This window comes from Delphinapterus leucas, chromosome 15, assembly GCF_059928025.1.
Source record: "Delphinapterus leucas isolate spDelLeu-1000000601 "Yukka" chromosome 15, BTC_Dleu_Yukka2, whole genome shotgun sequence".
In the NCBI taxonomy this organism is placed as follows: domain Eukaryota; kingdom Metazoa; phylum Chordata; class Mammalia; order Artiodactyla; family Monodontidae; genus Delphinapterus; species Delphinapterus leucas.
The window spans coordinates 7355069-7366760 of record NC_143143.1 but is presented as its reverse complement, the minus strand read 5'-3'; the positions used below and the strand labels follow the sequence as shown (position 1 = coordinate 7366760).

Below are 11692 nucleotides of genomic sequence, written 5' to 3'. Positions count from 1 at the left end.
CATCTGTCGAGCTGTGTGCCCAGCCTGTGACATAGCCCGGCTTCCCCACCCCTACAGCGTGACCTCTGCTGCCCTTATTCGAAGGTGGCCTGACCCCAGCAGGGCAGCGAAGAGGAGAGAGGCCTGCAGAGTCTGTGGCCTGGCAACTTGCTGCAGACCCCATGGCTGTGAGCAGAGGCAGTGGGTCTGCCGCCTCCAGGGCTGCGACTTCTCCAATGCAGAGGAGAGAGAGACCCAGGTTTGAGGGAGGAGGCTGGCCCGCATGGCTGGGAACCGAGGACGCATGTGCCTGACCACAGGGCCAGACGCTTCGCCTTGGGGTCTGGAGCTAGAACAGGCCGTTCTCCCCACAGCCACCGCTCACATGGACCCGCAGGCTCTCCCGCCCGGCCCCCTCAGCCGCTGAGTCACACTCCCCAGGGTTCACAGAGGCTCTGGTCCAAAGCCAGGCTGAGTCACTAGATGAGGAATTGCGGAATTCTTACTCAGGCTGTCACCGCAGCAGTGGTGGGTCCTCATCCCCACCCTCTGCTTCCCCACCGAGCCACTTAGAGCATTCTCTTGTGGCTTGTCATTCCTGCTCCGTGGGGAAGCGGGGCCTCTCTGGCACTGAGAAGATGGTGGTGGAGGTGTGTGGGGCATCACTGAGCTTCCCTTCCTGGGTCTAGATTCTGGACCTGTTTAGGGATAGGTCCTGGCCTGTGAGCTCGGGGAAGAACCTCAGATCTCATTTTGTTCAGCTCTCTCATCGATGAATGAGGCTCCGGATTCAGAGCTGGTCGGAAGGGCAGCCTTTGGAGTCAGAAACGAAATCTACTTAAAATGAGCAAACCTCGCAGGCCTAGGTCTCCGCGTCTATAAAATAACGATGGTGCCTACTTCCATCCCGGAAGGCGATGGATGTGAAGCACAGGTAGGTGGCACTCAATAACTGTTGCTTGGCTCCTGTATTTGATGCGGAGGCCGGAGGCTGAGTGAATTCGAAATAAAGACCTGAGATCTTTTCTCTTCCTGCTCAGGACTCAGAAGGGAGGGTCAGGAGCTCCTGGAGGGGCTTTGGAGAGTAGGTCAGAGGGGGTGGGTTGGGCCAGTTGGCAGATATTCCTAGAGCCTGGGTATCTCCCAGCCCTGCAGGGGCCACTGTGGGATCACAAACGCAGCACGTTAGATGGAGCCCACAAACCAGAAAACAAGCAGAGGCCAGCGAGGGGCACAGCCATCCTGACCTGGGCCCCTGGCCCACCTCCTTCATAGACACCTCCACGGGGTCCTGCTGGGCCAGATCACCTGAGGGCTCCCTCCCACCAAATGTGAGTCTGGAAGATGCACATTTCTGCCCAGAGGGCCCCTCTGTCCTACAGGTGGGAGCGGCCCGGGACGAGCGCTGGGACCACAGACGATGACTGTGCTGATCACCCTGCTTCTGAAATGTCCCCAAGGATTCTGTGTAGCATCTTTGGAGCTACATCAGGGAATGGCCATGATATCTGATTCCCTTCACTACCCGGGTATTTTTATTTTGTTTGGTCGTGTCGCGAGGCATGTGGGATCTTAGTTCCCCGACCAGGGATCGAACCTGTGGCCCCTGCAGTGGAAGTGCGGAGTCTTAACCACTGGACCGCCAGGGAGGTCCGCTACCTGGGTGTTGATCATTTCCCAGACCCATGAACCATCTGAGAGAAGGTCCACATTTTTCAAAAGAATTTATTAAGAAACAGAAAAAAGATACAAAGTATAAAGGAATGAAAGAGTTTACAACACAGATTCTTCAGCCTGCTGGCAACAAAGAAATACTTGCTGGGCTGACACCACTGGTACAGAGGCCCCAATTCCACCATTTTCAAGCCCATTTCTCTTAGCTGCTAATGCAACCGGTTCAAACTTTCTCTGAAGACAAGTCAGATAGCCTTCTAAAACCTCCCCAAACGACTTCCTAATTGCCTCTTTACATACAGTCCCCTCTCCACCCGGTCCCAAAGATTCCTCACCCAGGCTTCAGGTGAGGGCGAGGTCAGCCAGACCCTGTTGAGCCTTCTCCACACCTCCAATGACTCTGTGGTTCCTAGACCTATTTTTGTTCCCATCCAGACTCATTTAATTAAACTACATTCATGAATCAGTTGGGTAGGCTGGTTTTGTTACCTTCTGTCAAGTTACCTGTTTTCCTAAGCCTGCATCTGAACTTCATCTTTCTCCTAATGGGAACGTCTTCTTGAGCACTCTCTCTGGCAGCTCCCTGCCCCAGCTAGTCCAAGACTATTTTCTCCCCCAAACAGAACTCTGCATATCCCCATCCAATCTCCCACCTAACTTATGAGATAACTCTAGTTCTCAGCTGACCTGCCCAGGAGAAATGGTCAAATACCTTGATCTTGGCACCCACTTATCACATCTCGCCCAGCTCAGGTCACCAACCTCATCAATTTCCTCGGAAGACTTCTGACTTCTCTCTTGAATGTCTGCCCCTCTGGAATATTATCTCTGTAGATTATTCGATGACATGGCATTATAGATACAGTAATAATAAGACTACAGCAAAAGAAGAGTTATTTTCTCCCAAATTATATTTTCTCTAAATTACCAAAAAATTGGGCTACTCTTGCCATTTTGAATTTCTTCTAAATGTCTATGGCTATCAGGCCTTCATTAGTACAGCCTGATTCTCAGCTGGCCTGAGTCTTAGCAAGCGGGCCATCGGTCCCTTCTGCTCCTATGGTCACTGCTGTGTCTTAGCAAATGGCTTCTCCAAATAACTGCTGGAAAGTGAAACAGAACAGTCTCCTCCAAAGGAGAAGCAGGTCACAACTCTACCCAGACGTCCTCGAGTTTTCCCCTCACAATGCATGCGCACAGTATCCCCATTCAAGCTTACCCTGATGGAAAATAAGTCAGTGCTAAAGTCAGTTAAAATTTTTCCCAACCAAGACTGCAGATTTGAGCTTTATGGGATACAAAATCCTTCTCTATGCCTCTCAGCCAGTCCTCACCACCACCCCGTGAGGTGGGCATGGTGAATATTATTATCGCTACTTGACTGATGTAGAAACTGAGGTTCAGAGAGGTTAGGGAGCTAGACCAACATCACACAGCTATTTACTTGGAAGAGCCAGCATTCAACCCAGGTCTCCACTGCCTCATTCACCTTCCTTTTTTTTTTTTTTTTTTAAAGATATGATTTATCATTTAAATTTATTTATTTATGGCAGTGTTGGCTCTTCGTTTCTGTGCGAGGGCTTTCTCTAGTTGTGGCAAGCGGGGGCCACTCTTCATCGCGGTGCGCGGGCCTCTCACTATCGCGGCCTCTCTTGTTGCGGAGCACAGGCTCCGGACGCGCAGGCTCAGCGGCCATGGCTCACAGGCCTAGTTGCTCCGCGGCATGTGGGATCCTCCCAGACCGGGGCTCGAACCCGTGTCCCCTGCATCGGCAGGCGGACTCTCAACCACTGCGCCACCAGGGAAGCCCTCACCTTCCTTTTTTAAGCACAGAGAATATGAACAAGGTTCTCTACTCCCTTTCTCTCTACCCGAACAGCATTCTCCTTTCCTACACGATCTGGAAAGTTCCAAACAGCACAAGGAATGAGCGGTCGTTGTCATAGTCCAATGCAGAGTGCGGATGTCGGATCTTTCACAATGTTCCTATTACTTAACATCTGTAGTTGAGCCAAGAACTCTCTCTCCGCACTGAGCAGTGCTTTCTGTGCCAGGATTTAGGATTCCCAGGTGACAGTTGGGGCACTGAGGATTTTACCTCCAAATTATGCTCAATGCTATACTTCTCATCCGTTTCACATTTTGCCATGTTCTGTGCCTTCCCACCCCTACCCCTTCACGAGGAAAATTCAGTAAGTCTGTCAATCGTCCAGTGCCCGACTCCCCAGGCTTCTTACAGCGTCATGGAAAGCCCTGTGCCTCCTTCATCTTTAGAGCATCTGTGGGATTCTCTTCCTGAATCCAGGTGATATTTCCCTCCGGAAGTTCTCTATTCCTGCCTCAGGGGTGAGCCACTTGACTGCAGCCATTCCACCAGCCGGGCCCTCTGCACGTGGTTCCCATGCGGCTCTGCAAACCTGTTGTTCCAACCTGAAGGTATTTATCCCCTAGAGGCCAGGACCCCCCACCCCCACCCCAGGACATATAAGAAGGACACGCGAATTTCACCTCTTTTGTGACTTAGAGCTGAGCCAGTCTCCTGGAGGCTTATGGTAGGCTGTGCCCACAGTGCCCCCTACTGGAGATTTCCCACAAGCCAAAGTTTTGGACAACCTGGCATTTTCTAGACATCAATTCACTCCACAGGCGTTTACAGAGCACCTACTAGGAGCCATCACTGTGCTGACTCTGTAGAGAGAGCTGCAAAGAAGACAGACACAGCACCCCCGTGCAACTCATCTTAAACCAGCTGGTTCCGCAGAACCGCCACTTGGTTTCCAGTTGGTCTGAATTAGCTGGTGAACTCAGTAAGACCTTCCCCTGTCTCTGGACACTCCACAATGACTGATCACCCACGGGGACCACCTGACCTCTGCAAACTTCCCAGGGCAGATTCCTTGGTCAGTCACCAGACAGGATCCTGCTCTGACGAACCTTCCTCCCTGCTGGGTCCTGACTGGCTGGGATTCTCCTCCTGACTCCTGCCTAGCCCCCCACCCCTACCCCTGGCAGAACAGTCTCACTTATTCTGACACATTCATTCACAAATCCAGTAGTTATTCTTGAGTGTATTTTTCTGAAGTAGTCAAGCATATATGTTATTTAACGGACAGTAATAACTGAAGTCGAAATGTGCATATATGAATAACAGCATGAAATAAAAACCCAATCTCCCCAATCACTGACTATTTACACATTTTGAACCTATTTCCACTCGGTAACTATTCAGACATGCTTTTATCTTGTTGCTATCATTACGTGAACAGAAAGCCAAAATCTTTTTTTTTTTTTTTGGCTTACGATTGCATCATATAACATCATATTCTCCTAAACAGTTCTCATAATTGTCATCCATGAAGGCAGCAGCTCACTGTCCTGGTAGAACACAGTCTACTTGGCTAGATTCTGATCTAGCCAGAATTGGCGAGCTAAGCTGAGCTGTTTCCTGCCAAAGGCTGTAATAGATAGGGTGGCCACAAATACCTGTGTGCAGATATGTTTTTTCCTTTTGTATCCTTTTCCCAGAATGTACTCCCCAAAGTGAGATAACTTCGTCTTATAATCACTTCTTTGACTTTTGTCAAGAATTGCCAAACTGTTCACCAGGAAGCATCATTTATAGTGCCAGGGGTCTATTTCCCCACGACATATTTTTTAAAATGTACTTTTGACGAATGCAAGTGGTCGATTTTATTTTATGTTTCATTTTATGTGTCCTGGCCTGTGTGCCTTCCTCTTGGGTATACGGCTTATTTGGTCATTTGACCAAGTAGATCTGTTTAGTCACTCCATATACTGGAGACTCCTTAGATCAATGATCCGTAATTTCCTCATCTCATTGATTTTCCTTTAATCTTCGTTCTTCTTTCCTGTGCATACATTTCAAAATTTTATATAATTGAATTTGTCCACCTGACATTGATGATTTCCCCTTTCACTTCATTAAACAATCAACAACCTCCCTGGAAAAAGATTTTCTTTTCCCTACACTAATGTCCTGCATTTTCCATCTGGACTTGTCCAAAATCTCTCTGGTTCCCATGAACACTCATTGCCCATGATCCTTACATATTATTCCCTTTGGTCACCTCTCAACAGCCCCTGGCTAAACATGTCCACCTCAGTTCCACCGCTGCCACAGCCTATGCAAAAGGCCGGTGGTCATGGCTCACTTCTGATGGGATCCCTCCATGAGATTTTCACCCCTCCACCCATCCCAGCCCCACTACCGACTTCCCAGGTCTTCCAACCGGTTTGGCCCCTGAGTCCCACACCTGGCCTCTAGGCTTAGGTTTTTTCCCCACCCATAACGGCAATATGGACAAATGCCTTCAACCCCTTAGTTCAGCCAAAATTTCTCAAAAGGAATTGTGCCAGAAAACTAAGAGGGGGCTAAAAATAAACTCCAGGAAGTGTAAAGACATCAAAAAAGAAAAGGTTTTAAATCCTACATAGGTCTGGCCTCAGGTTGGCTTGGAGGTGAGGGGTGGTGGAAGTCGAGGGGTAAGACCCAGGGTCTCCCCTTGTCTCACACTCAGAACCCTGTGTTTTAGACTCCAACCCTGCCGGGTTCCATTTTCTAGTAGCACATTCTCTTCACGGACTTAAAGGCAAAACGCCTGTTGGCCTCGGCTTGTGTCTATACTTGGTCCCCCATGAAGTCCAGCCCGCACTTCACTGGGGGACGCCATTATCAGAGGAGCCTCAACTTCCCAGCCGAGGCTGGTGGAAGATGCCATTTATGGCCAGGTTCAAAATCCCAGACCTCTTCTGACTTGGTGCGTCCCGTTCAAGTCAGAGGGGAGGGAGTTCTCAGCTCTCTTCCAGAAAGTACATACCTGACATACCCTTCAAGCCCTGGGCTTAAAGGACTATTTCTACCCACTTCCCCAAGACTCTCCCTGGGCTACCCCATCAGGAATGGTTTTAAAAGAAGAACTCAAATCAGGACTAGCTTACACATCTTGGAAACCTAGACTTTACGGCGGCGGCAGTGGCAGTCACCCCCAGCAAAAGCAAGAAGCATTAATGCCCAGCACCCCTCCAACCCTTCCTCCTCTGCTTCTGAGGGTTATGGCCATGCCACCCGCCTTGGTCCCTATTCCTGCGCACCTGAAGAGCGGTTTCGCACTTCACCTTGAAAAGTTGCCAACCCCTGCTCTCTGGGAAAATGCCCTCAGCCACCACATCCCTTGGGCCGCCCTGCTTCCCTTCTCTCTACCCCCCCAGTCCCCCCACCCCGAAGTGTATCTCCAGTCCCAGCCCTTTAACTGTCAGGAGGGCGGACCCGAAAGACGTGGATGGTCCCATTACTGAGGGACACAACCAGGTACCTGCCATCCACCATGGTGGTCACCCGGGGCTTTTCCAGGCCGTGATATGCCGTCAGGAAGTCACCGAGCAGCGACCCCTTCGGATCGAGGATCACCACCTTGTTGACCTCCCGAAGGGTCAGAAAGATGTAGCCCTTCTTATCCACGGACACAGAGCCTGGCTGGCAGCCGTGCAGGCCCGGCCCCCGGTACTCCCCAATCACCTGGCCCAGCCCGTCACAGACCACCAAGCTACCCTGCTGCCAATCCGACCCCACGAAGTTGCCCTGGGGGCTGGTGGTCAGGAACACTAGTGCCCGCAGGCCCCGGCTGGCCTTGCCCCCAGGGATAAACCGGGTGGCCAGGCTGCCTTCCATGTTGTACACCTCCACATGGCCTGACACGCTGACGGCCACCCGGTCCCCGCTCGGCATGGCGGCCACGGCGTGGCTGGCCTGGCAGAGGCTCAGCGCCCGGCGCCACTGCACCTCGCCATTGGGGCGGATGAGATAGAGCCGAGCGCCAGCCGAGAAGGCCACGGCGTCCTGCAGGGTGGCCACGCTGCACGGGGAGCAGCCCTCGGGGATGGGCACCGCGCCCTTGTAGTCGCCATTGAGGGAGAAGCGCTTCAGGGCCCTGTTCTGCTCATCTGCCACCAGGATCTCCCGGGAGCCAAAGGGACACAGCCCGGTGATCCGCGGAGACCGCTTGTCCCCCGGCATCCGTGTGGGGAAGCTGCAGAAAAAGATGGGCCTGGGGAGGAGGCCAGAGCCCTCCAGGTTCGGCCCAGGTGCCGGGCTGGGCTCCCGGGAAACGGACTTGAGCCTGCCTTTGAACTTCCTCTTCTTGTTGGATCGGCCGCCCCTTGGGGACTGGGCTCCTCCATCTTCCTGGGGTGTCTGGGCTCTGCCCTCTTTTGGGGTCTGGGCTCCATCTTCTTGGGGCGTCTCGGCTCTCTCCGCCTTTAGGGTCTGGGCTCCATCTTCCTGGGGCGGCTGCGCGCTGTCCTGCTTTGGGGTCTGGGCTCCGTCCCTGCTCTGGGGCGGGGTTGCAGCGCCTCCCTGGCTTCTGGCTCCGTCTTTCCCGCTGTCCTTCTGGGGCTGCTGCTCCTGAAAGGAGAGCCTTAGCAGCTGGCGGTTCTTGTCCAGGAGTCCAGGATGGAGCTCCAGCTGGGGCAGCAGGCAGGGGGCTGGCCCAGGCATCCAGGGACAACACTGCAGCTGCTGAAGCCTTTGGGCAATCGCCCCCTCCAGCGAGAGTATCTCGGCCTCCCGCCCCAGGCTGAGCACGCGACGGGCAAAGGCGGCCGCCTCCCTGGCCACCTGTGCCCGGCTCTCCAGCTCCCCCAGCCTCTCCCGTGCAGCCTCCTCGGCAGCCTCCACGTGGGCCCGTAGCTGCCCCAGCACCTCCTGCTTCTGGGCCAGGAGGGCCCGGAGGACCCCCTCGGCTGCCTCTTCCACCTGCGTGCCCACCTTGGCTGCCTGCTCCCGCAGACAGGCCAAGGCTTCCTCTTCCGCCAGCTGGGTGGCCTCCAGCTCGGCCAGGTTGCTGTCCACGCCTGCCAGTAGCCCCTCGAGGCCTGGCCTCCGGGCACGCACAGCCTCGGCCAGGGGCAGGCAGGGGTGGTCCAGGTGGGGGTCCAGGCGACACTCCCGGCACAGCAGCTGGGAGCAGGGCTGGCAAAGGAAGCGCAGGGACTCCCCCGGGTGCTGGGGACACTGGGCCGCCTGGCGCTCCCGGGCCTCCTCGTCGTACCACCCTGCCCTGTAGCCCACCAGGTCCACCACTCGGTGGCTGTGGGTCTGCCGAGTGCAGCGGTGCCCATCGGCACAGGCCTGGCACAAGTCGTCGGCGCAGTCCAGGCACCGGGCTGTGGCTGGCCCCCCGGCGCTGGCGCCCCCCATCAGCGGGCACAGTGCACAGGCCGGCTTCCCTGCGCGCAGGTCTCCACCGGCTCGGGCCTTCACCAAATCCAGGAGCCCGTTGACAAAGAAGTTGGTCTTGAAGGCAGCCACGCCCGTGGGCGGCACAGGCACAGTCTCGCGGCACTCAGGGCATCGGAGGTGGCTGCCCTCGGCCAACTGGGCCAGGCAGTCCTGGCAGTAGGTATGCAGGCAGGGCAACGTTTTGGGCACCCGCAGCTGCTCCAGGCAGATTTTACAGGCTAGGAAGTCGCTGCTCAGGGCCTCCAGCAGGGAGGGCGAGGAGCCCTGGGAAACCATTCTGCAAGCGAGGGGTCGGGGTCAGAGGACAGAGGGCACCTCCGCGGTGGCCCCCACCTGCCCTCTCACCTCTCCCCCATCCTCAAGCCCCACCAGGTCTGGGGTCTCACCTGAATGGCCAGGAATTTTCTTCTGGTCTCTTGAGATAAAGAGCCGCCTCCCTCCTCCCTGCAGACGTTCAGCAAATATGAAAAAGTAAAGGCCGCTTTTGCATGTCAGGCCCTGCGAGATATGACAACACCAAGAAGCACAGCCTTAGAGACCTGCTGGCGTAATGATCGGTGCCCCCCACTGACAGACCTTGTGGCACACGGGATGCGAGTCTGGTGTGAATAGATCCTGGGGGTCCTGCTGGGGGTGGGATGCCAGGTGAGGGGAGGGCACAGAGGACCAGCCGAGGGTCTGGGTGGGCAGACGTGCCTTGACTCCCGGAGGGTGGGGGAGTATGAGGGACCCCAATTCCCACAGCCCCGTACACCTGCCTCCTAGGCCCTGGCAGCGGCATCACGGGTTGTGAGGGCCCCTCTTCCTGCCTCGACTATCCTGAAATGAACAGGCAGAAGGATGCCTGAGAGGAAGGGGCCGCCTCGCTCTTTCCTTCCAGTTCCTCAAATTCAGGGTCACCGCGTAGCCTTTGCCCCATCTCCTCCAGCCCTTTTCTTTCAGCCTTTCCTGCTGCAAGAGGCCTCCTGCTTTCCTAGAAGCCTCTGGAGGGTATGAGTCACATGAGGATCAGTTGTGAATGCCCCCAGCTCCCTGCACAGTGGCTGTGAAATACTTGATAAAGAAACTTGGGGAATTTCCCCCAAACTTCCAGAAAGCAGGGGCTGGTTGGAGAGCTCAGAGAGTGGGAGGGGGTCTTCCCCAGGAAGTCTCGGATCTCTGGCCCCGCGGGGGAAGCCTCCCCTCTCCTCCCCTCTCCTCCCGCCTTCTGGGCCCCTCTCCCCACTCCCTTCCCCTTCCTCCCGCTCTCCCCCTTCCCCCACCCCCTCCAGTTCAGCTGTCCCTTCAATCGCCCTCCAAGCCCCTCTCCTTACCTAGCCGGGGCTCCAGGACCCGGACTGGGGGCCCCCGAGGCCCTGGCGCTGCTGTTGCTGGGCTCCTGAAAGAGAAACAAAACTGAAACTAATTGTACTTCTGCAACTTCCGTCCCAGGCCCGGGACACCGACTTGTACAGCCGCAGGCCCCGCCTTCCTCCCTACCCTGCCTGGAGCTCTTCCTCGGGGGCCTCCACCGCCAGCAGGGCACAGCCCCCGCCAGCAGGCTCCAGGGCTCCGGGGCCAGGACAGCTTTGGCGGCTGGAGTTGCCGAGGTTGGCTTGTCAATTTGAGGCTGAGGATTCGCCCAGCCTGCTACGTGTGTTTGGCGCAAAGGCAGGGCAGATGCCTGAGGATGCGTCCTCTGAGGGAAGAAATGAGAGATCATAGGTGATTCGGAGGCGTAGGGTAACTAGAGCCCCATCCTCAGGCCAGGGTTCCATTGCTGCTGCATATCTGCCAACCCAGTCTTAGGTGAGGCCCTTCGTACTATAAATCTCTGCTGAGATACGGGAGGGGCTGTGGGAACCAGATAAGGGGCCTCGAACTGAGGAGTCAGCAAAGGCTTCCTGGAGGAGGTGTCACTTGAGATGAGTCAGAAGAGTGCATGGGGGTTAGGGATCACCCGAGAAGAACGCAGGGAAAGGCATTCTAGGAATCGGGAACAGCAAGTCCGAGGGCTCAGAGGAATGAAATACCACGACTCTGCTGGGGCATCCAAGTAATTCAGGATGGCTTGTGGGAAAGGGATATGTGAGTGGTAGCAGACGAGGTTACAGAGGGTGAGGCAACGGCCAGATCACAGAGGGCCTTATGTTCTACGCGAAGGGGTCTGAGTTTAATCCCAAAAGCCAAAAGAAACCATTGAAGGGTATTTCCCCCAACATCTTCTGAAAATTTTGAAGCACAAAGGAGTTGAGAGGATTGGAACACACACTCCTGTACCTACCCCTTAGATTCTACAGTTAACATCTTGCCGTAGTTGATTCGTCACACAGCTACCCATGTATGCATCGCTTTATCCACAGTGATGGGACTTTGCGAGGAAACAGAACCGGTGAGAGCTCACTCCGGCAGCGGCCAAGAGAATAGACGGGGGGCCTGACCATGGGTCCAGGTGAAAAGTGGAGGGGTCTGAGCTGACACAGCGCCACTAGGGGCAGAGAGGAGGGTGGAGGATGGGAGCCTCACATGTGAGCAGCTTCTACAGGTGAAAGAAGCCGTGGGTCTTGTGACTGTCCCTGTGGAGGGAGGTGCCGGAAGGAGGGTAGGAAGTCCTTCAGGTTTTGCAGGTCTGGAGGTCAGGACGGAGAGCTCGGCTGCTGCTAACCCAGCTTATGACTTTTCTAGACTTTTGCAAATGTATCTTTGGTTCTGATGAAGTCACCCAACAGTGTCCAAAGTGAGAAGGGCAGGGCCGAGATGGCGCTATGTGGAACAAAGACATTTAAGGGCAAGTTGGGGAGG

At 55.0% G+C, this 11692-nt stretch overlaps 1 protein-coding gene across 1 annotated transcript; it reads right to left on the bottom strand.

Annotated features, from left to right (window-relative positions):
- Positions 1-1686: 1686 nt before the first annotated feature.
- Positions 1687-10540, bottom strand: TRIM56 (tripartite motif containing 56). Its single transcript, XM_022587966.3, has 4 exons — positions 10391-10540; positions 10225-10289; positions 9298-9409; positions 1687-9188 (listed from the first exon to the last, which is right to left on the bottom strand). Exon 4 carries the CDS (start codon positions 9185-9187, stop codon positions 6920-6922), a length of 2268 nt encoding a protein of 755 aa, XP_022443674.1. The 5' UTR covers position 9188; positions 9298-9409; positions 10225-10289; positions 10391-10540; the 3' UTR covers positions 1687-6919.
- Positions 10541-11692: the final 1152 nt, after the last annotated feature.